We start from the raw sequence: 19,843 nt of genomic DNA, 5'->3' as shown, positions 1-19,843 counted from the left end.
ATTTCAGCTATTGAACAGAGCAGCCAAAGGTGAGTCCAAAATTGTTTTCTACAAAATTTAATATAGAGGGAGAGATTGTTTCAGCTATAGCATATTTGTTAAACCAGAACTAACATTACAATTCAAATAATGCATTTTAATGCATTAAACAACAAAAAAAAAGAAACAGTTCTGAAAATGAAGAGTACCAGAGTTCTTTAAAGGTCTCCTTTAAGACATTGCCCATTCATAGTGGTACATATAGTATTAACAGAGTGAGTCTACTCCTGCTCTGGGTCAGAAAAGTATTACTGAGTTTTTAAAGATATGAATACAGGTATTGCAACTCCACCAGTACCACAAAATATTTACAATCTATGTGATTAGAAAACACAATAATTGGCAAAGTCTAGTGGTGTTTGGTTTAACATTTAAAAATAACAGGAATAAGTGGAGCTGTATACTCTGTATACCCTTGTGGTCTTAATGAACTTTTTCATGTTACCCTATATTTAAGTTTCAGCATCAATATAAATGTGCAGTTTTTAAAGGGCTTAAGCCCACATGGCTGAATAATTTAAAGACTCAGCCTGTGAACCTGTGATGAGATCTGCTGAGACAGACTTCAAAGATCTACATTAATCTCCACAGTGAAGAGGACGACTCGGACTACTCTCTCTGCCCATTGTCTTCCACGGCGCGTGAGGCACGACTGAAAACCTCAAAGCGCCTGCACCTTTTCCCTGAGCTCCGCTAAGACGTTTTCCGCGTCTTCGTGTCACTGCGCTGCCAGTCATCAAGAAAGAAACCAACCCAGAGCCGCATAGACGAGGGAAAGCAGGCCGTCGGCGCTCGGTGTGTTCAGATCGAAACAGCTCGCACGCGAGCCAGGAGCGTTAGAGAGCGCGAGGCGGGAGACGTGCCGTCAGGCTGCAGTAGTCGAGCGTGCGGAAGGGTCTGACAGGATCCCACACGGGACCGCTTGCACATCTATAGGTGTCAGAACAGATGTTAATGTTTTGGAGAACATTTTTTTTCCCCACTCTTCCTTATTTATGCTAGATCCATGCTCCCAAAGTATAAAGCAAAAATAAACAAATAAACTCTCTCTTTTTGTCTCTATTGCGTTCTCTCTCTCACACACATTTTGTAAAAAACAAAAACAAAAAAACAACAACAACAACAACAAAACTCCACATATAATCCATTAAGCAGAAATAGAAATGACTCTATTCTTTTGTATTTCTATAAGACATTGATATCCAGCCCGTTAGTTCTTACCTAATAATAAAATTCTGGTTAAAAAAAAAAAGTAAAACAACGATTTTGGCTGAATTTTGCACTAGGCGACTGTGTGGGCGCGGGCGCGCGTCATCAGTAGACCCGTGTATTTGGCGAGGATAGGCGCGCGTCTTGGGAATATACTGCAGAGAAGAAACGAAGGTGAAACAATTTTTCCGCTTTCCCTCGAGCAAGTTCCTATATGCCACGAGCCAGGTCAATTAAACCAAAAAGGAGTCGATGTTCTGTACACTTATAGCTAACCAGTGTAACCATTGCACTGCTGTTTTTTTTTTCAACATTTAATAGATTTCCTTTTGCACGTTTGATGAAGTTAGTGAAGGATGTTTAACCCAGCGGTGAATGGAATTTTTCAAGATACTCGGAATGCAATACTAGAGACCGTTTAACTACCTGTAGGATTGCATCAAGAGCGTAGTGGATGGCATCGACTCAGGAGAAAACGGGGATCAGTGTTAGCCTTCTGTGAATCACGGGGATCAGTATTAGCCTAGTGTGACTCACACTTATCTCTCTGCTTAAACGGTGTCTTCCACGGACATTTCTCAGCTATCGTCTTAATATGTCTGCCTGGTAATCTGTGTATTTACAAGGAAACCTCCTTCGAACGAAAACGAATGGAACCCCCGTGACCAACGGAGAGCTGACTCCGCGTTGCTCCAAAATACGCGTGCGGACGCGTTGCATTTATCAGTCACAATTTGTTCATAATCAGAGAATGGAAGATTATTGGCAATAACCGAATGGCATGTATGTCTGATCCAATCGACTGTTAATAGTAAGTGTCGCGTATACATTCGCCATTTTATCTGAGTGAACTCGAGAATTTTCATTACCTCCAACGAGCCTAATGCAAAGAAATCAGACACTTCGATGGAGTGACCGTTCCTCAATGGAGCCGCTCAAGTGATTTCACCTAAACCAAAACACCACATGCCCTCTTAGGGATATTACAACGAGCGCTATGTAGTGAAGTTTGCGGCGGACAAACTACGACGTGCTTTATGAAGTCTGAGTGTTGGTTTGCCTTCGCAGCAATGCCAGTGCGTGCCGTGACCTCTAGGTTCATGTACAGGGGACTTTGCTCTATTCCAGATATCCTCTCATACCGGACACCTGTCAGCCTCCCCGAAGACGAAGTAGAGGGTAGGTTTCTTTTATTTTTTGAGACATTTGTCGCGGTGTTTCTGCGTTTTGAAGCGCTAGTACTGTTAATACTTTGCTTAGAACTGGAATTCCAGCACCATGGAGAGTTCCCGTGCGACGGACCCCTCCGGCTCCCAAAAGGGCAGATCCGATATGCGGGTATAATTCTTTGCAAACTGAAGAGACGATAATTTTGCATTGTTAGAATGTTTTAAACAGTTGCATTTATAGTGCTCAGTGAACCGTCTTGCATGGGAAAGAAGAAGATATCGTCAGGGGCATATTTAATTTGCCATGCATTTCAAACCCTGCATGAGATATTATTTGTTAGTCGGCGTATATTTCACAGTGCAGCTATTGACATTCCGCTTAATTTTGATTAGATTAATGTTTCTACACAACAGCGTTCAACCCGAGACTGACGAAGCAACTGACGAAACTGAATATTATGGTGGAACCTGTTGTGGGGCTCCGAAAATTACCATCGCCGGTGTTAAATGAAGTAGCATCTGTCTCAAGTAGCAAATTTTGTGCACATATGAGCTCATTCTGGCTGAAAGTATTTTCTCAGCCCATCTTGACTGTGTTTAAAGATGCTGTTCAAAGAATCCACTGTGTCTGCAAATTAAATCACTTATTTGGTCGTTTAATATTTGAAGCAAAGACGTAGAAGAATTCTGTTATATGTTCTAAGAATAAGTTCCGTCGGGGTTTTGAATGTAACTGAATCAGCAGAATAAATGAAGTGCCCAGCCATATTAAAGAGTCCAGGTTTATGTAGTTGAAGCGGATACAATTATTAAGCGTCTCTACTTCATGAATGAAACATGCAAATGTAAGATTTATTCTGGGCACTTATAATTTTCCAAGCTTTCACTATTATTCTCTAAGCAAAGAAGAGCACGTGTCTGTTTAGGACAGAGAATGCAGCACAGAGAAATTGATGATAATGCTGCACATGCTGCCTCTGCAGAAATCCGAGAGGCCTTCAAAGTGTTTGACCGAGATGGGAATGGCTTCATCTCAAAGCAGGAGCTGGGTATGGCCATGAGATCTCTGGGCTACATGCCAAATGAGGTGGAGCTGGAGGTTATCATCAAGAGACTGGACATGGATGGTACTTCAGATCTCCAACCCCTGCACACATCATTCCACTCCACTGGTTGTTTGCTTTGTTGTTCTGTCACTTTCAGACAACTGCTATACATACAGTAGGTCATTAATACCAATATTATGACTTTGATCACAATCACAATGCCTTTGATTATGATCTCAGTTTGCTTTGAGTCTTTCAACCCCGAACGTCACAAGACTTAAGTAAACGCCACAAAATTTAAGTAGTCACTTTTATAACTCTTGAACATAATTTTGCCTTGCATGTTTCATTTGCAAACAGATGATTCTTAAAAGTTAAACATGGTACATTCAGCTTGATTTTTGCATCTGTTATCTATGTTTCATGGAACCATGTGGTCAGGCTGGCATGTGGTTTGTGCAGGTGATGGCCAGGTTGGCTTTGAGGAGTTTGTAACACTTCTCGGGCCCAAGCTCACCACGACTGGCATGCCCGACAAGTTTCACGGAGCAGACTTTGACTCCATATTCTGGAAGGTATGCAGTGTTGCAACCCTGAAGCTTAAACCTGCTATGTTAACATTGTAATTTCCATTAGCTTGAAGTCCCAGTTCTGCCTCATTGCTATCGTCTGACATCTTGCAGAAAATTATTCAGACATTAGTCACACATGGTGATTATGGTGCAGCCATTCTAATAAACTTGATCTGAATGGAATGCTGAGTGTATTTTTATGTCATTACTTTTGGTCAGAAATATTATGCTTTCTATACTTTATATTCAGTGTAACATCTGCAATAAGACCTTAGTGGTGTTTTTTTGCACATTTAACATAAAACCTGTTAACACTCTTTTTGCATGAGTTCTTATTTCTGGTTATCAACTCTGTAAAAGACAATTCATACATTATTTACACATTGCCATTCCATTGCTGGCTCTTCTGCCTTTCCAATAAAAACTGATTTAAATCGAACATTTTCTCAGTCAGCGCTGTGCGGTAGGAAAATTCTTCTTCCTAAATTTCACATGCAGTGTGACATATCTGCACTAAGACGTCAGTGGCACTTCTGCTTGGACATTTATGATATAAAACCTCATCCCAAAGCCTCTGCTGTTATCTGGAAGCTGTAGGTAATGTTTCTTCCCATTTGACATGCATTTCATTAGTGCGATATGCAGAAGCTGACGGTAGACGAACTGAAGAGACTGCTCTATGACACTTTCTGCGACCACTTGACGATGAAAGACATCGAGAACATCATCATGACCGAGGAGAGCCATGTGAACAGCTCAGAATGCCAAGTTGATATTGACAGTAAGTCTCTGCACACCCACAATTCAATTACAACATTCATCATCTATTGACAGTGGCCATCTCTATTAGACCCTCTTTCCGTGTGTTCACATGCGCATCTCTATATCATTATGAAGTGCCACTAATTTTTGTCAATCAATCCAAGCTGTCAAGTCCACTGATGCAATTTCAAAGGCGTAGTTCAGTGAATGCTTCTGAAGGGTTGGACAATATTCTATTTATAGCAAGATGATATTGTTGAATTAATTGTCCTGGGGATAGAGTGGAGCTCAAGGCCATTGAAAAGGGGATTGAGGGGTTTGCATCAGTCCTGTTTTTGGGAATTCTACAGTTTCTACAAAAAGAAGGACTCGTTCTCTCTTGAACAGCATAGAAAGCATTTAATGATCTTCCAGTAGCTTTTGTAGTCACTGTCATAACCAACCAACCAACCAAACAAGCAGCATCTGATCAAAATATGTAGCATAATAATATAAGGGCCTGTTTGTGCGCCACAGAAATGTCCTATGGCCACGGATATATAATGATGCATGGCTATGTATTAACGGCTTTGGGCATTTTAACTTTTTGTCTTACTTTCTCCATCTCTGTCTCAAAGCAAGCCCCATGCAACAAGTCAAGCACACATGTGTGCGAAAGAGCTTGATTTGTGCCTTCGCCATTGCGTTCATCATCAGCGTCATGCTTATTGCAGCCAATCAGATGCTCAGAAGAGGGATGAAGTGAATGGCTCCATCCAATCAAATATTCAATTGTCCATGTATGCCCTTCAGTGTTTTTAAGGACAGAGACAAAAGGTTGAGACAAACATGGAATATCAATGTGTGATGTAAATGCATGTTCTGTTCAACTGTGTCAAAGTTTATGTAACTGATATACTGATATCTGATACACTGATACAAGGCAGTAGAATGACAGGAGAGATGTAGTAATTCTGTAGCTTTTCTCTACTAGACCTTTGGTCTCATTAACAAAGAATGAAGGGCATGCAATCTCCATGCATTAATACAGACATGTGTTAATAAGGGTGCGCATTAATATGGGCGTACTGTAAAATGCACATCTTTATATGGGTTTGGGATCTATTCATATATGTTCATAAATATGTGTTGCAATAGATTGCAGTCATGCATTCAGCTAGTGTTACAAAACACATCAGGAAGATGCAATGAGAAGGGACAAAGACCAAAAAAAAATTAAAAAAATAAAGGAATTCTGAATGAATAAATGAGAAATATCCACAGAGTAAACAAATACACACTAGGGTTCGGCTGATAGACAATGCCATCATCCGTCAACGATGGCCGACACATCACGACGCCGAGGCAGATTCGTGATGGCACACCACCCACAACCCCCCCAGCCTCACTCCCCCTCTACACTGACAGCAGTATACAGCCTTACCCGCTATAATTCAGGTCTCTGCTTATAATGTTGAAAACTATATATTTGTTAGACCTACCTTATTTTATTCATGCAGTCATTTACAAATAAAACGTATATAAACTATAGAAACAGGAAAAAAAACAATATTAATAAACTTATTTAGGCATCAGCTTCAGTCAAAACTGGAATGGGGAAAGTTCAAATTTATTATTTATTCTCACTGATTCTCACAGATGTAAATTTAGTTTTCTGAAAATACCTGTTCTTTCTGATTGTGATCTAAAATAAGAGGCTGTTTGGATCATCAGTGTGTAATCTAAAACCATTCCAAATCTTCACATTTTGGTTTGTGCCATAGTCATTGGTTCATTAATGTGCTTATCTATAAAGGGGGCAGGGGCAGGAGTCACCGATCTTCCCCTTTGGTGTTCGTAAAATCCCTGGTTATGGGGAAAAATGCTCAATTAATCAGTCTTATTAATGTCATGATAATATATTTCACCTGTTGTCAGTAGATGTAAGCCCACAGCTAAGACTGATCTTTATGGCTGCCTCAGCATATAGCAGTCATTATGCAAATTTACCTTAATACAAGAGGCAGTTTATAGCACTTTCTTTACCTTTATTTTCTAAATGAGCTTTACTATCACAAGGCTGAAGGCAATGTAGATTGTATATCTGCATTTCAAAGCAGATGTATTGTGGACCCTTTTTTATGTGCAAGGGTACATCTTAGATTTTCAAAGAGGATTTGTGAAGTTTCACAGTAAATTAAATTACATAACCAGTCATTAGAATTAGAATAACTTTTAGTTATACAAATGTACACAGTACACAAGAGTTTAAGATCAGCGCAAGAACATACAAGATGCAACTTGAGATGAATTTCATAAATGAATGATAATAAGAAAAGGATGTGGCAAACATTTGGCTCAAAACACCAACAGAACAGGATGGAATGTACCATGTCCAAGTGTCCTGTTCAGATTTTACTTACACATTTGGCAATTACATATACAGCACTTGTAATGAAATAAATTTATCCAAAACTGATTCTCAGGTTCCTTTGCAGTCAGACATTTATTTTTATTTGTTTGAATAAAGAACAAATAAATAGCTGCTCAGCAAAAATACTCTTCTTTCTATTGTACCACTCAAACTTTATCTTCATGTTTTGGCCAAAACTATTTGTTCTGCAGAATACAAAAGCTGATTTGATCAGCAAGCTTTCTAATAAAACATACCAATGAATTATACAAACTGGGCCCAAACAACCTAATAGCCACTGCAATGCACCAGGGAATGATAACTTCCATACTTGAAGAGAAGAGCTTGATATCATAAATGGCAAGCATGCATAGTTCTTTCTGGCTTTAAAAAGTAAGCAAAAGCAATATTGAGCCTAAAAATGTGTCTCTATGCATTCTGCCTTCAACTCAGTATGAACTATATATTCTGTTGGTTATCTATATATTATTGATAATTTATGTATGTGTTGTTAATCTCAGTGCCTGAACAGCAGGAGAGATTATGTTCCGTATGTCTAAGGTTGTAAATCTAGTATGTTGTGCACTCTGTTGGAGGTAAATATAACCTATGTTGACTTGTTATTTAAACATAAATGACAAATTAGGCTGTCTCTGTTCATACTGTACACGTTTGATCCATGTTCTAGTCTGTGTTGTGTTCATTAGCACTGTATTTGTGTAAGTGAATGGACTTTGTCTGAAAGTTGCGTGAATGTTGAACTATGTTCAAGGTTCTTTTCTCCTTTCCCATTCTTCAGAGTCCTTCATCATGGTCACAGCTGACCACAACACAGCAAATAAGAACATGACAGCTTTATAACCTAATTGCATGTTAGGAAGAACATGACAGCTTTATAACCTAATTGCAGTGAAACTGAGGCACAAAAATATCAGTAAACTAAAGTTTACACAGTACTATTCAAAAAACCTGCAATTTGTAGCTTAATGTTTGTAAACTGAACATCTCACTGAGGCACGCGAAGAAGCTGGAGTCGCAGGTTAAGTAGAACGTAAGGTAGCACAGAACCAAGTGAAACTTTTTGAATTAGTGTATGTCTAAAGTTTTTTTTTTTTTACTTTTCAAGAAATCAGAATTTGGCAGTTTAAAGTTTGTAAACACTGGGCAACCCAAGTGTGGCACGTTATGAAGCTGGATTGTTCAGCCAGCTAAATTCTGGTTAATTTAAGGCATCACTGAGCTTGTTTTAAGAAAGCTTTGATTATTTCAAGACTACCATAAGGAGATCTTGTATAACCACCACCCACCCGATGCAAGAATGCTGAGTCTACTTATATGGAAAGTGATACAGTAATAATGATGTAACTTATGCTACAGTTTGCAGCTGCATGCATTTGTAATGTTTTGACTATTTTGATGTACTGTGTGACGTTCAAGTCAGAATCAGTGTTTGTATTTGAAATATGCAAAACTATACTTGTACGACAATTTACTGTGATCTACAACTAAGATTTCATGTACTTGGAAAGGATGTCAGGACATCACAAACATATCATAAATTCAACTCCCAAAGTTCAGTAACAATAATAATAGAATTCTTTTTATTCATCAATATGAGCAAAATGATTTAAACATGTTTAAATATCCACTTCTCAGGATGGGAGGGTGCTGGGGATTGCTTGCAAAGAAATTATATCAAATATTTAAAGTTTATTTTACTTATATTTTGTTAACAAATATTTTTTAACAGATTGCTTGAAGTTTAATATTAATTAGGTTTTCAGCTTCCATTTCTAGCATCTTTTTGTGAGCATCATAATAAAGTGTAAGATTTAGCCACATTCACACAGGCTTGCTCATGTAATCAGAGGTAACAGTATTACATTACTGTAACACCATGCACATCTCATCTGTAAATTGCATCAAAAACATTGAGAAAAATCCAGGAACTACAATGGGCTGAAATGTGCTAACTTTTCATGTAAATGTATAATGTAAGCAAACGAAATAAACTGGTGGTGTTTATTGTTCACATTTATTCATGAAATTAAATAAACAACATAATGGACAGATGCTACACTGAGGAACCAAGGACCGCTCAAAGAGCAGTTTAAAAATAACCACACCCTCACTGTGGACACCTGGTCTTTTGCTCATGTTCCTGAAGTAATTATGAATGGGTGCATGTGCACATTTTAATTAAAACAAAAATAATAACAACTAAATGACATTTTAGCATTCTGTCTACCCAAAGAAATTGTGTCCATAAACACAAACACCTACCTAGCATGGCAGTTGGCAAGTAGCTCTAGCAACTCCCTCTTCCCCTCTCTCTCACACAGACGCATCAACCAATCAACCCCAGCCCCACCACCCTGACACACTAGATCGATGGTAAGACATTCAATTGGTTGCTGGCACACACAGAGTCTGCACAAAATCTCCAGACACTATGAGAAGATACAGAGGCAGCAAGATGATTCATTTACTTTGTTTGGATCTTATTCAACACAGAGGACCTTTTTCACCCTGCAAATTGGAATATACGCCAGTCCAATACAATATTCATCAGAGTCAATCCAGGGCCAGTGCCAAGATCCAGAAGGTTGCGTGCCCACACACATCACAGGCTGAAACAATTGGGAGCAAATTGAAAATGCTCCGCCGAAAGACTTCAAGCAACGCCTATGATTCAGAAGGCTTAGTAAAGCAACGGTCTGCTTCCTGGACCACTGTGCTCCCAAAGCAGGCAAACTGCACCCGACATTAAATGCAGCTAGATAATTACACAGACTTTCCTCATCCCCTGAGACCCTGTTTAAAAGCGAAAGATTCGCTATTGAAACAACTTCAAAAGAAAATCAGTGAAGACCGGTCTAGGTAGTGAGCATGTACAAAGGATACATTTATAATAACTACGACATTAACCTGTCTAACTAAGACATTAGTTGCATATTCTAACAAACTAAAAGAGGCCTCTGGAAAGCCAAAAAATACATTTCTGAAAACATCTAGAAACAATGCACTGAACAAAAATAAAAATCCAGTAAAATAACAGTATAGAAGTGACTTATAAATAACCTATATGAAGATTTGAGTTTAACCCCAGTCACTGCAGGTTGTCCGTCTGTGAACACCTGGGTGTGGAGGAAGGAGAGAGGGTGGGAGGTCTGGGATGGACAGCAGGAACGGAGGAACATCCACGTTGTCAATTCCTGAGCTCTCCTCCACCTTTACAATCCTGAGACAAACACAGGGCCCAAGCCATATTACAGAGTGCCATACTAGATAGAGAGAGGTGTACTCAAGAGAGGCGTACTTGAGAAGCTGTACTAGAGAGAGGGCCATACTAGAAAGATTGTATTAGATAGAGAGCATCTATACCTGGTACAGTGAGGCTGTACCAAATACAGAGGGCCACACTAGTGAGACTATACTAGATACAGAGTTCCATACTGATGAGGCTGTACCAGATAGAGGGGGACGTACTATTGAGGCTGTATTACATATAGAAGTCCATGCTATATAGAGGGTGGCACTAGATAAAGATGGCTATATGAGATAGAGAATGCCATACTAGATAAAGGTGTATTAAAGTGGGTCATGCAAGACAGACAGCCACACTAGACAGTGTATTTAGACATGATACTAGAGAGCAGTAGTAGTGGAGGGGCATAATAGAGTACACTAGATATACAATGATGTGCCAAAAGTCATGGGATAGCAGTATATAAATCGATTATGAAGTGGCATTATCCCAAGTGAATGGCTTGAGAACGGCCACACCTGTAGAAGTTGAGAGGTGTTATTTTGTGCGTAAGACTGAACACTGGCCAGGGTTCTCAGGGCAAGGCGTGAATTACTGGAGTTTGCGCGAGGTATGTTAGCGGGTGCTAGATGGATGGGATGTTCCATTTGCAAAGCTGTGCAGGAATTTAACATTCCTTGATCCACAGTGTCATGTGTGCATTGTGAATACATCACAGAAGGCATTGCCACCCCCAGTGGAAAGCACAGTGGCCGCCCATAGGTGCTTAATTGTGACCGACAGCGTCTGGCTAGAATTGTCTGCGAACAGACAAGCATCTCACATCCACATTCAATGTAGGAGACTACACAGATATATCGCACAGGTCAGTGCCGAGTTCTTCCACGAGATATGGGAGAAGAAGAGCCAGCAGAGTGCCTCTGTTAATACCACAACACTGGAGACAGTGCTTCACCTGAGCTTGTGAGGTTCTTAACTGGAAACTAGAGGACTGGCAACATGTGGCGTGGGCCAATGAGTCACAGTACCAATTGTTTTGAGCTAATGGAAGGGGTCATGTGTGGAATAGACCCTTTGAAGCCATTAGACTCCAGTTTTCAACAAGGCACTGTGCAGGCTGGTGATGGTTCCATACTGGTATGGGGTATGTTCTCATGGCATGAATTGGACCCACTGGTCCACTTAAAACACGTCATTGACTGGTGCCGGCTACATTCCACTGATTGGTGAACATTTGCAGTCCTTCATGGACTTCATGTACCCCCACACTGATTGGATATTCCAGCAGGACAATGCACTATTCAATCGGGCCCAAGTTGCACAGAACTGGTTTGATGAGAATTCTGGAGAGTTCAGATGAATTATGTGGCCTGCACATTTGCCCAACATGAGCCCAATTGAGCATTATGGGATTTGGTGGAGAGGTCCATTTGCACCAGAGATTCTGCCCCTACAAAAACCATGGAGCTGTGGGTGGCTATCCAGACGGCATGGCTCAACATCCCTCCAGGCATATTCCATCCACTTGTGTAATTAATGACATTCTGGGTTACTGAACTTCGCTGGGCTAGAGGGGCCCTACATGATACTAGATCCTGTCCCATGACTTTTGGCATGTCAGTGTACTAAATAGCAGTACTAGAGAAGGCAGGGCCATAAGTTGTACAAGATATACTATACTAGACAGCAGTTAGAGAAGACAGGGCTATCACAGAGAGTATTAAATATACAAGACTGCAGTACAAAAGAAGGTGGGGCCATAATATTGAGTATCAGACATACTAGACAGCAGTACTAGATAAAGTAAGGCAATAATAGTGAGTACTAGAAATACTAAGCAGCAGTATTAGAGAAGGCTGCTGGCTTGTTGGTGAAGTTCACATACATGAGTTTCATTGCAAATCTGCTACTGCGGACATTATGTAAATGCCTGTGGCTGATATCTCAGGACAACACATCACGTCTCCTTAAATAGTAACCTCTGTGGCTATATTAAAAAAAAGTTCTGAAAGTTATGAATTTTAATTAAGCAACACCCTTATGAATCATAAAAATTCTTACTGACCCAGGAATTTTGAGATATTAAAAAAAAAAGGGCATGACTAGTTTTATATCCACCATTCAGCAAATTTTCTATTAAAAACAAAAATGAAATTTAGTAAGACATTGGTCAAAAACCATCCAAACTGGCTCATCACCTTCGACAAGCATTTGAAATGTAATACTTTGTATCGAATGGCAAATTGCAAATGACAAAAAATGTGAATTGTCTCATGGATCCTAGCTGAGAACGCTTGAGGTGTGTTGATAATATTCTGATGAGCATGCTTGACTGACAGTGCACAGTTACAGCCTCAAGCAAGGAAAGTCAAAATTATACAGACACATGCATGAACCTATCAATGAGAATTTTGCAAATAATTCTGAATTTCCAGAACCTTATAAGCATAATTCAATTCACAGTTACTGATGGAATGGTAGATGTTTTGTTTTCTATCAGGATGAAAACAAAACTATAGGCTTAGACTCAAACGGATAGCTCTTGAAGGGGCTTCACTGCAAAATAATAGAGCCTAGCACTAACTCATTTTATATTTAGACTATGTCAGTGTAGCCTATTTTGAAAAAAAATTTAAGAAAGTTTTACCCAACATGAGGAGTAACTATTTTATATCAGAAGGGGAGGAATTGTGGCAAAACAAATTAGAAATTTATTGCACTTGGAAGCAGTATTTATAGCACACATTTTGTATATGTACATTCTGTGTTGAGAAAAAGCAAGATCAATGTAATTAGAGATTTAGGCTCCCCAAATCAGATTTCCCTGCAATCTGCCATGACACACTAATAATAGTTTTACATCAGCTGGCATTATACACTTGCAAAGGTCTAGAGCTAGAACCAGGCGAAGACAGTGAACAATGCAGCCAGGATCCTCTGAAAGCTTGTTTAATCAGCATTTCTCCTGAGAAACCCCGAGCACTTTCAAATATTAGCATAATGAATTGCAGCACTACCTTTTATTACAATTATTTAAAAAAAAAGCATTATTATAACTACAAATTATCATTACTTATGTTATTGTTATTATAATAAATGTTTGCCTAAACACAAGGTCTTCAATTCTTGGGTCATTCACAGTGAAACACTTTTAAGCCATCAAAAGATATGATGTCTTTAATTACCTCCCGGTCATCATGGCAGCCCTCTTCTTCTCTCTCCTGGAGAGCCACTCCTCTAGCGAAGGCTCACGGGAAACGTCCTGTTTGTCTGGGTCCACCTTTTGCCATCTTTCGTCTTACAACAGACAGGGAATTACTTATTTACTTTTCAAACCTTCCCAACATCTGAAGCTCAAAACAGTTTAACACTGAAGAGCACAGCCTTGTCCACACATCGACTACTATAGATCCATAACAAAGACAATCCATACATTTTTTTATGTTGTAAACTTTTCTTTTCAGCACTTCAGCTTCCTTCAGACAGCCGAACATGTGCAGTACACACATCACTGTGTCACATTCACCTCTGGGCAGGGCAGCCATCTGGACCAATTAACTCCATTCCTCATCTGCCAGCTTCTCAGAGTAATGGGTCTCCAGTTGTTTTAACTCATTCTGTCCCAATAAGGACGCTTTTACTTCAGTGCAAAGCTGACTGGACACTTTTCAGCGAGAATGGACAAACTACATAAAGTAAATGGACCAGGAGACCAACTAGTCCTTTTGTTTCCAAAGAGCCTAAGTGGGTGGTGCCAGCGTGTCATGGTAGATACCTGTAGCTGATTGTGACACAGAGCACTTCTGATTGGTGGGTTGTGCTTTCTTGATTTGCACAGTGACATGCTTTTCAGCCACTATGTGGCAACAAGCCCAGTTTTGAAGCCAAACTTACACCAGCCATGCTGCCTATATGCCCTTTCATTAAGCAAAACAAAACATGGCGGAACAACCCAAAACAGTGAGGATCTCACCATTAATATGTTGTTCCAAAGCTTTCATATCCTTTTCAGATAAATGTGAGTAACGGCAGCTGGGGCCAAAAACGCATTGGCCTGTAGGAAAAAGAAATAAAGTAAGAAAGAGAGAGCGATATATCAATAGTACAACTACATAACAATACACTTACAGTAATACATCAGTTAGGCATCACACACTGCCAACATCATCAAGAAAGCAGTATGAACAGTATGGGTTTACTCATCAACTGCACTGAGTGAAAGCACAGGAGTGAGTGAGTGATGGGGTGAAGCCATAGCCTGAGGGACAGTGAGTAACTCAATGAACCCCACTATAATGTTTGTCTCCCTTTTACAAGTATTCCCTATTAAATTTTATTAGTTTTATTTTATATTGTATTGTGCTATGGCAACAATGTACTGATATAGTCATATCAATAAAACTAAACTGAATTTGATTGAGAGAAAGCGAGAGCGGCACGGCGAGAGAGAGAGAGAGAGAGAGAGAGAGAGAATGAGAACGCGATGACTGATAAAACGGGCGACACAGAGCGGCATACCTGTCTGGAGAAACTTTCTACACGGTTGCTTGGCTCGCTCATCTTGCAAAATTGCTGTAGCATCTAAAAATACATAAACAGACATAAATTTCCCTAAGGTAAAGTGATTCGTTAGGCGTGTGAAGGTCCACGCACAGTGCCGCAATCCTACCTCGGAAGTTATCGAACCACGCCTTTTTAGCTCTGTGGTGTTGTACGCCGTTCAAGTGCTTCTTTCTGTTGTGCAAGGTGTCTTGAAAGCTACGATCACAATAGTCGCAGTAATACCGTTTACCCATTACTCATGATAAACAACAAACGTCAACATTACGAGCTCATCTTTCGCAAATATCCGTTTTAAAAAAAACGTGAAACGCACACAGACGTTTGTTGACTACACAACAGACCAAACATGGCGGACTTACACACGCAAGCGCGACCTTCGGACGAAAAAAAAAACCCCTAGTGAACAGCGCTCTCTGGCGTACAGTTTAACGCACAAACCAATATTTCAAATGTGTGCTTTGACCTCTTGAAGACCTTTGGGAATAGAATATGGCACACAAACAATTATAAGAAATACTATGACTAGCACATCTAAATGAGCTAAATGAACCTGTTTGGATAAGAATAACCGTAACAATAGATCATATTCAAATATCGTAAATATTTAAGTCAGTGGAGTACATAGTAAAATGTAATTAAATTGATCTCAATTTCTAATTAAGTTAAAGTTCCGGTTTCCAATTATTTTTTAGCACTAGCAAGTAAAAAATGAAAAATGTTGCAAAAAAAATTACGTTACAAGAAACCCCAGCCACTTTAATATATTCAGCAATGACACGCAAACACACACACACACACACACACATATATATATATATATATATATATATATATATATATATATATATATATATATATATATATATATATATATATATAACATTTATTTTTATTTTATTTATTTTTTAAGATTTTTTATTTATTTCCCCCAGCGCTGTTTTTGTTGGCGCTGATCGCAATTTGTAGCTCTTTGCACACTCCTCCCACCAGGTGGCGTTACTCAGCCAACACCCGCGTCCAAACTCTGCCCATTTGTTTTGCGTACTGAAAATAGAACGCGTTCCTAGTAGCGACCGAAGAGCGATGGGCGCACGCGACAGAGTTTGACTTCCCACGCGCGAGTCCTTCGCCCTAGAAGCGACCCACAGCTGGGTTCCGTAAGCCTCGCGTCTGACTGACCCCTGGTGGACTCCGCAACGGTTCAGGTATAGCCAGTATAGCCGTGGATCGGTGACATCGTGGCTAACGATGGCGAAAAACACACTGTCTTCGCGATTCAGAAAGGTGGACATAGACGAGTTCGATGACAACAAATTTGTGGACGACCACGACGAGGCAGCGGAGCAGCAAGGTCCAGACACGACAGAGGTCGATGACCTCATCAGACAATATCCTTTCAAGTGCACACCTGGTAATGTTGTTGAGTTCGTGTTATGCCTTTGACAAGGGCGGACTGGTTTTTGTTATGGCAGCGTGTTGTCACCACTCGCTTGTCGGATTGTTCATAACTACAGCTTGCTCGTGAAATCTTTACAGACTTCAATGCCGCAAGGTGTTTCAACAATTTATTTTCCAATGATTAATTATTCTCTCAGAAATGTGGGTTAACTGGGCAAATGAAGGGGGGGGGGGGAACAGAATAAACGCCAAAATGGTTCTTAAAAAGCTTTAAAATAACTTTTTTCAAATGTGATGTTAAACAGTAAACGTTGTTAGCCTATTAACGTTCTTTAAAACAGCTTGTTGGGTGTCAGTACAAGTTTTAAAATATTGAGTGGAACTGTAGTATTTGAAACTCATTTGCTGTTGTGCCTTTTTACGCTAGAGTGTTCACACTTTTTAGCACATATGGGTGTCACGGACTGGTGTTTCTTTAGGGCTGACGTCAAATTTCTTAAAATAGTTTAAAACTGGGTGTTGAATAGTAAACTATATCGCAATTCAGAAAGGTGGACGAGTTTGATGAGGATAAATTTGTAGATGACCGTGACGAGGCATCTGAACAACAGCAGTCCAGATGAGGCAGATGTTGATGACCTCATCAGACAATATCCTGTCAAGCTGTTATTCTGCCCTGGCCTTAGGAGTCTAGGACAGTGTAGATCTGCAGTGTAGGATGTGGTGGATCCTGCTTGGTTTGGAGCTGTGGGCCCATCACTACGGGCCATAAATGGCTGTTGTGGACAAAGTCCTATGATTTGCATGGGGACATTTTCCTTTGGCTCTGTATGGCAGCTGTGAGGTTGGTTGCTGCTGATGGTATCTGGAGCAGCGCTAGCTTGTTAAAGCATGGGAGCTCAACCCAGCAGCTTTATGAAGATGTTATCTAACACAGTTTTAGGGACATAGTAAAAAACACAGACTGGTATCATGGACTTCACATTTGCACATTTAGTGTGAGTATAGAACTTTTTTGCTTGTATCTCTCTGTGTTTTCTTAACAATTGCACAGCAGAAGCACAAATTATCTGTAATCTGGAGAGCAAACACCTTAGATAGCATAAGAGGCAGCAGACTGTAATCATGTTCCTAACACTAGATCCACTAGATACCTTGCTTCTATAGTAACAGTGTTAGGGGAATTGGGACAGCGCATGTCATAGCATAAATACTGAAGCTCCAGTTCATCTGGAAACACATACAAACCCCCAGGGGTTTGTATATCTACTCATCTCTGGTAGAGAGTCTGTGTAGTCCTGTTCCTCCAGTAATTATTTTGGACTTTAAATGTGCTTCATTCTTTCCTGTAATCGTCTTATTACAGTGTAATTAAAGTTATTGTTTGGCATGTTCTTTCTGTACAGAACATCATGGCCTGATGCCACCACCTGTTTCTCATATGTAACACTGTGTATAAATGGCCTTAAGAGGGCCCAACTCCCAAGATGTAGTTTTCTTCCCTTTTATGGTCCCAAGAGACTAACTATTTTGAGAGTTTTATGCATTAGCCAACAGTGATAACAAAAGGATGTACAATAACAAGTTTATTCAAACTTCAACAGCATTCACCAACCTTTTGTCTAGTGGATAACAACAGCAGGGGAAGTTGGTGTTTCAACTGCTCTCCTTCTCCCTTTCCTTTCTTCCTCAACCTTCTCTGAGCTGCAGAGCGTGAGGCGGTTCAGGCAAGTTAACCAGGTCTGTAAGTGCAAAAAGCCACTCGGACTGTAAACGTTTCAGAGCTCCATTTATCATGATGAAGTGGAAGCCTATGGGAAGAGCCGTTCATCTTAATCTTAAGTAGAACACAGTAAAAAAGGGGAGGCCTAGGGACATGAAGTTTGTAAGGTTTTGGGACACAGGGCAAGTGTTGGAAAGTTGGCTGTCTGGGGAGGTTCTCCCTCCTCCACCTATATTTTGCTTCTATGCTGAGATCCTCTATTTCTGTATCTAGGTCGTGGAATAGGACCTTTCCCACATGACCTGATAGTAATGTAATAGTAATGTTTTTTTTTTTTAATTAAAACTGACGAGATCCTAAGCCTTCTTCATGTTGAACTCTGTATAGTATATCCTCTAAATAAAGAACTACAGGCAACACTGAGGAGCTCCATCAGCCAAGCCTCCCCCAGAGCTGGGCTCAGCTGCTCTGCCTCCCCCACAGCTGGATTTGCCCTGCAAGGAAGTTTCCTTCCTTCCTCCTCCTTTTCATATTTGTCTGCTATTTGGATTTATTTGGCTGATAATAGTGACAGGTGAAGATGAACACACAAATTCTGCTTCTGCATGAGATTAACAGATCTTTTTAGTTCTTGCAAAAGTCCATGTTGACAGCTTCCTTAACCCAGCTGCAGTGCACAGGGAAAATGATGTCTGCTTTTCGTGCTGTGTTGCGGAATCCTCCAATCAACAGCAAGAGCCCAGCAATAAAGGTGAAGAGTCCTCTGAGTGCATGTGAAATTATGCTGTGGTTTATTAACATAATTCTGTGGTCAGTGTCATCCCCCCCTCCCCGGCCGGTGGCCTGGGTTAAATCTACAGCCTTTGCACTAATTTCTGCACTTCTTATTTCTCTCCTCTGTCTCTCAGGAGAGGGCTCAGCTGGTGGTGATGAAGGTGCTCACTTCCTTCAGAAGCAGTGACATCGAGCCTGCGGTCAAATCCTTGGACAGGGACGGCGTTGACCTGCTCATGAAGTACATCTACAGGGGCTTCGAGAAGCCCTCTGACAACAGCAGCGCCATCCTTCTGCACTGGCACGAAAAGGTAGCACAGCATCCTCCACACACCGCAGGGTTATCCAATGCATTCACAAATTGTGGGTGCTTCTCCAAAAAAAAATGAGTTTGTGTCCTTACTTTCATGCTTGAACGCGTCCCTCTGTGTCCCCAGGCTTTTGCTGCTGGGGGGCTGGGCTCCATCGTTCGAGTTATGACATCCAGAAAGACGGTATGACAGATTGGAAAGTCCCGTAAAGATACACCTCTGGGCAGGCAGCCGAAGACACACCGGCTTTCTCAGCAAAGGGAAAACACTGTCACTGATTCTCTCGCAGCTAATGAAGAGAAGAAACCTGTGAACTGTTTAGAGACGAAGTGAAACAGAGCTGTTCCTTATCACTTGTGGAAACAGTAACATGCTATGAGGCCGGGAAGGGGTTGATTTCTTACAAGCTACAATAAATTATTTGAGTATTTGAGAACAAATAAGATGTGAAGGTGTAAAAAAACGACAAAACCCTGTGCTAAGAGCAGTGCATTACTGATGGGTTGTTACAGGGACACTGGTGCTGTCATTGAGTGGATGACAGGTAGATGAGTGTGAAAGAGGAACAAAGCATGGTCGCACAAGTGTGTGTGCGCTATTCAGTTCTATTAATTCTG

The 19,843-nt window shown here is 40.4% G+C and overlaps 3 protein-coding genes across 4 annotated transcripts; 2 read left to right on the top strand and 1 right to left on the bottom strand.

Moving 5' to 3' along the window:
• Window positions 1–1,380: 1,380 nt before the first annotated feature.
• Window positions 1,381–7,477, top strand: cabp7b (calcium binding protein 7b). The gene is made up of 5 exons (XM_027020034.3): window positions 1,381–2,427; window positions 3,401–3,544; window positions 3,926–4,038; window positions 4,669–4,816; window positions 5,415–7,477. Exons 1-5 carry the CDS (start codon window positions 2,286–2,288, stop codon window positions 5,540–5,542), a joined length of 675 nt encoding a protein of 224 aa, XP_026875835.1. The 5' UTR covers window positions 1,381–2,285; the 3' UTR covers window positions 5,543–7,477.
• A 1,290-nt stretch (window positions 7,478–8,767) lies between these two features.
• Window positions 8,768–15,396, bottom strand: zmat5 (zinc finger, matrin-type 5). Its single transcript, XM_027020035.3, has 5 exons — window positions 15,127–15,396; window positions 14,976–15,038; window positions 14,431–14,511; window positions 13,643–13,754; window positions 8,768–10,430 (listed from the first exon to the last, which is right to left on the bottom strand). The coding sequence occupies exons 1-5, from the start codon at window positions 15,251–15,253 to the stop codon at window positions 10,289–10,291; spliced, it is 525 nt and encodes a 174-aa protein (XP_026875836.1). The 5' UTR covers window positions 15,254–15,396; the 3' UTR covers window positions 8,768–10,288.
• Window positions 15,397–16,055: 659 nt separating this feature from the next.
• arpc5lb (actin related protein 2/3 complex, subunit 5-like, b) lies at window positions 16,056–19,708 on the top strand. 2 transcript variants are annotated; one of them, XM_081718671.1, is made up of 4 exons: window positions 16,056–16,409; window positions 18,821–18,892; window positions 19,050–19,226; window positions 19,353–19,708. In XM_081718671.1, the coding sequence occupies exons 1-4, from the start codon at window positions 16,269–16,271 to the stop codon at window positions 19,413–19,415; spliced, it is 453 nt and encodes a 150-aa protein (XP_081574797.1). In that variant the 5' UTR covers window positions 16,056–16,268; the 3' UTR covers window positions 19,416–19,708. The 2 variants fall into 2 exon arrangements, with proteins under 2 accessions (XP_081574797.1, XP_081574798.1); XM_081718672.1 differs by lacking the exon at window positions 16,056–16,409 and adding an exon at window positions 16,986–17,069.
• Window positions 19,709–19,843: the final 135 nt, after the last annotated feature.

The sequence above is a fragment of the Electrophorus electricus genome, chromosome 8 (assembly GCF_041902795.1).
Source record: "Electrophorus electricus isolate QZ-2024a chromosome 8, ASM4190279v1, whole genome shotgun sequence".
Lineage (NCBI taxonomy): Eukaryota > Metazoa > Chordata > Actinopteri > Gymnotiformes > Gymnotidae > Electrophorus > Electrophorus electricus.
Note: the sequence above shows the minus strand (reverse complement) of the source record. Positions and strands in the feature narration are given on the sequence as shown.

Bases quoted from the DNA above. Each gene is read 5' to 3' on its own strand.
- cabp7b (XM_027020034.3), top strand. From the start codon at position 2,286: ATGAAGTCTGAGTGTTGGTTTGCCTTCGCAGCAATGCCAGTGCGTGCC. The intron at 3,545-3,925 runs GTACTTCAGATC...TGGTTTGTGCAG, and splicing joins CAAGAGACTGGACATGGATG to GTGATGGCCAGGTTGGCTTT. The intron at 4,039-4,668 runs GTATGCAGTGTT...GCATTTCATTAG, and splicing joins TTGACTCCATATTCTGGAAG to TGCGATATGCAGAAGCTGAC.
- zmat5 (XM_027020035.3), bottom strand. From the start codon at position 15,253: ATGGGTAAACGGTATTACTGCGACTATTGTGATCGTAGCTTTCAAGAC. The intron at 15,039-15,126 runs GTAGGATTGCGG...ATGTATTTTTAG, and splicing joins GTGGTTCGATAACTTCCGAG to ATGCTACAGCAATTTTGCAA. The intron at 13,755-14,430 runs GTGAGATCCTCA...GTCTGTTGTAAG, and splicing joins TTTGGAACAACATATTAATG to ACGAAAGATGGCAAAAGGTG.
- arpc5lb (XM_081718671.1), top strand. From the start codon at position 16,269: ATGGCGAAAAACACACTGTCTTCGCGATTCAGAAAGGTGGACATAGAC. The intron at 18,893-19,049 runs GTGAAGAGTCCT...TCTGTCTCTCAG, and splicing joins GCAAGAGCCCAGCAATAAAG to GAGAGGGCTCAGCTGGTGGT. The intron at 19,227-19,352 runs GTAGCACAGCAT...CTGTGTCCCCAG, and splicing joins TTCTGCACTGGCACGAAAAG to GCTTTTGCTGCTGGGGGGCT.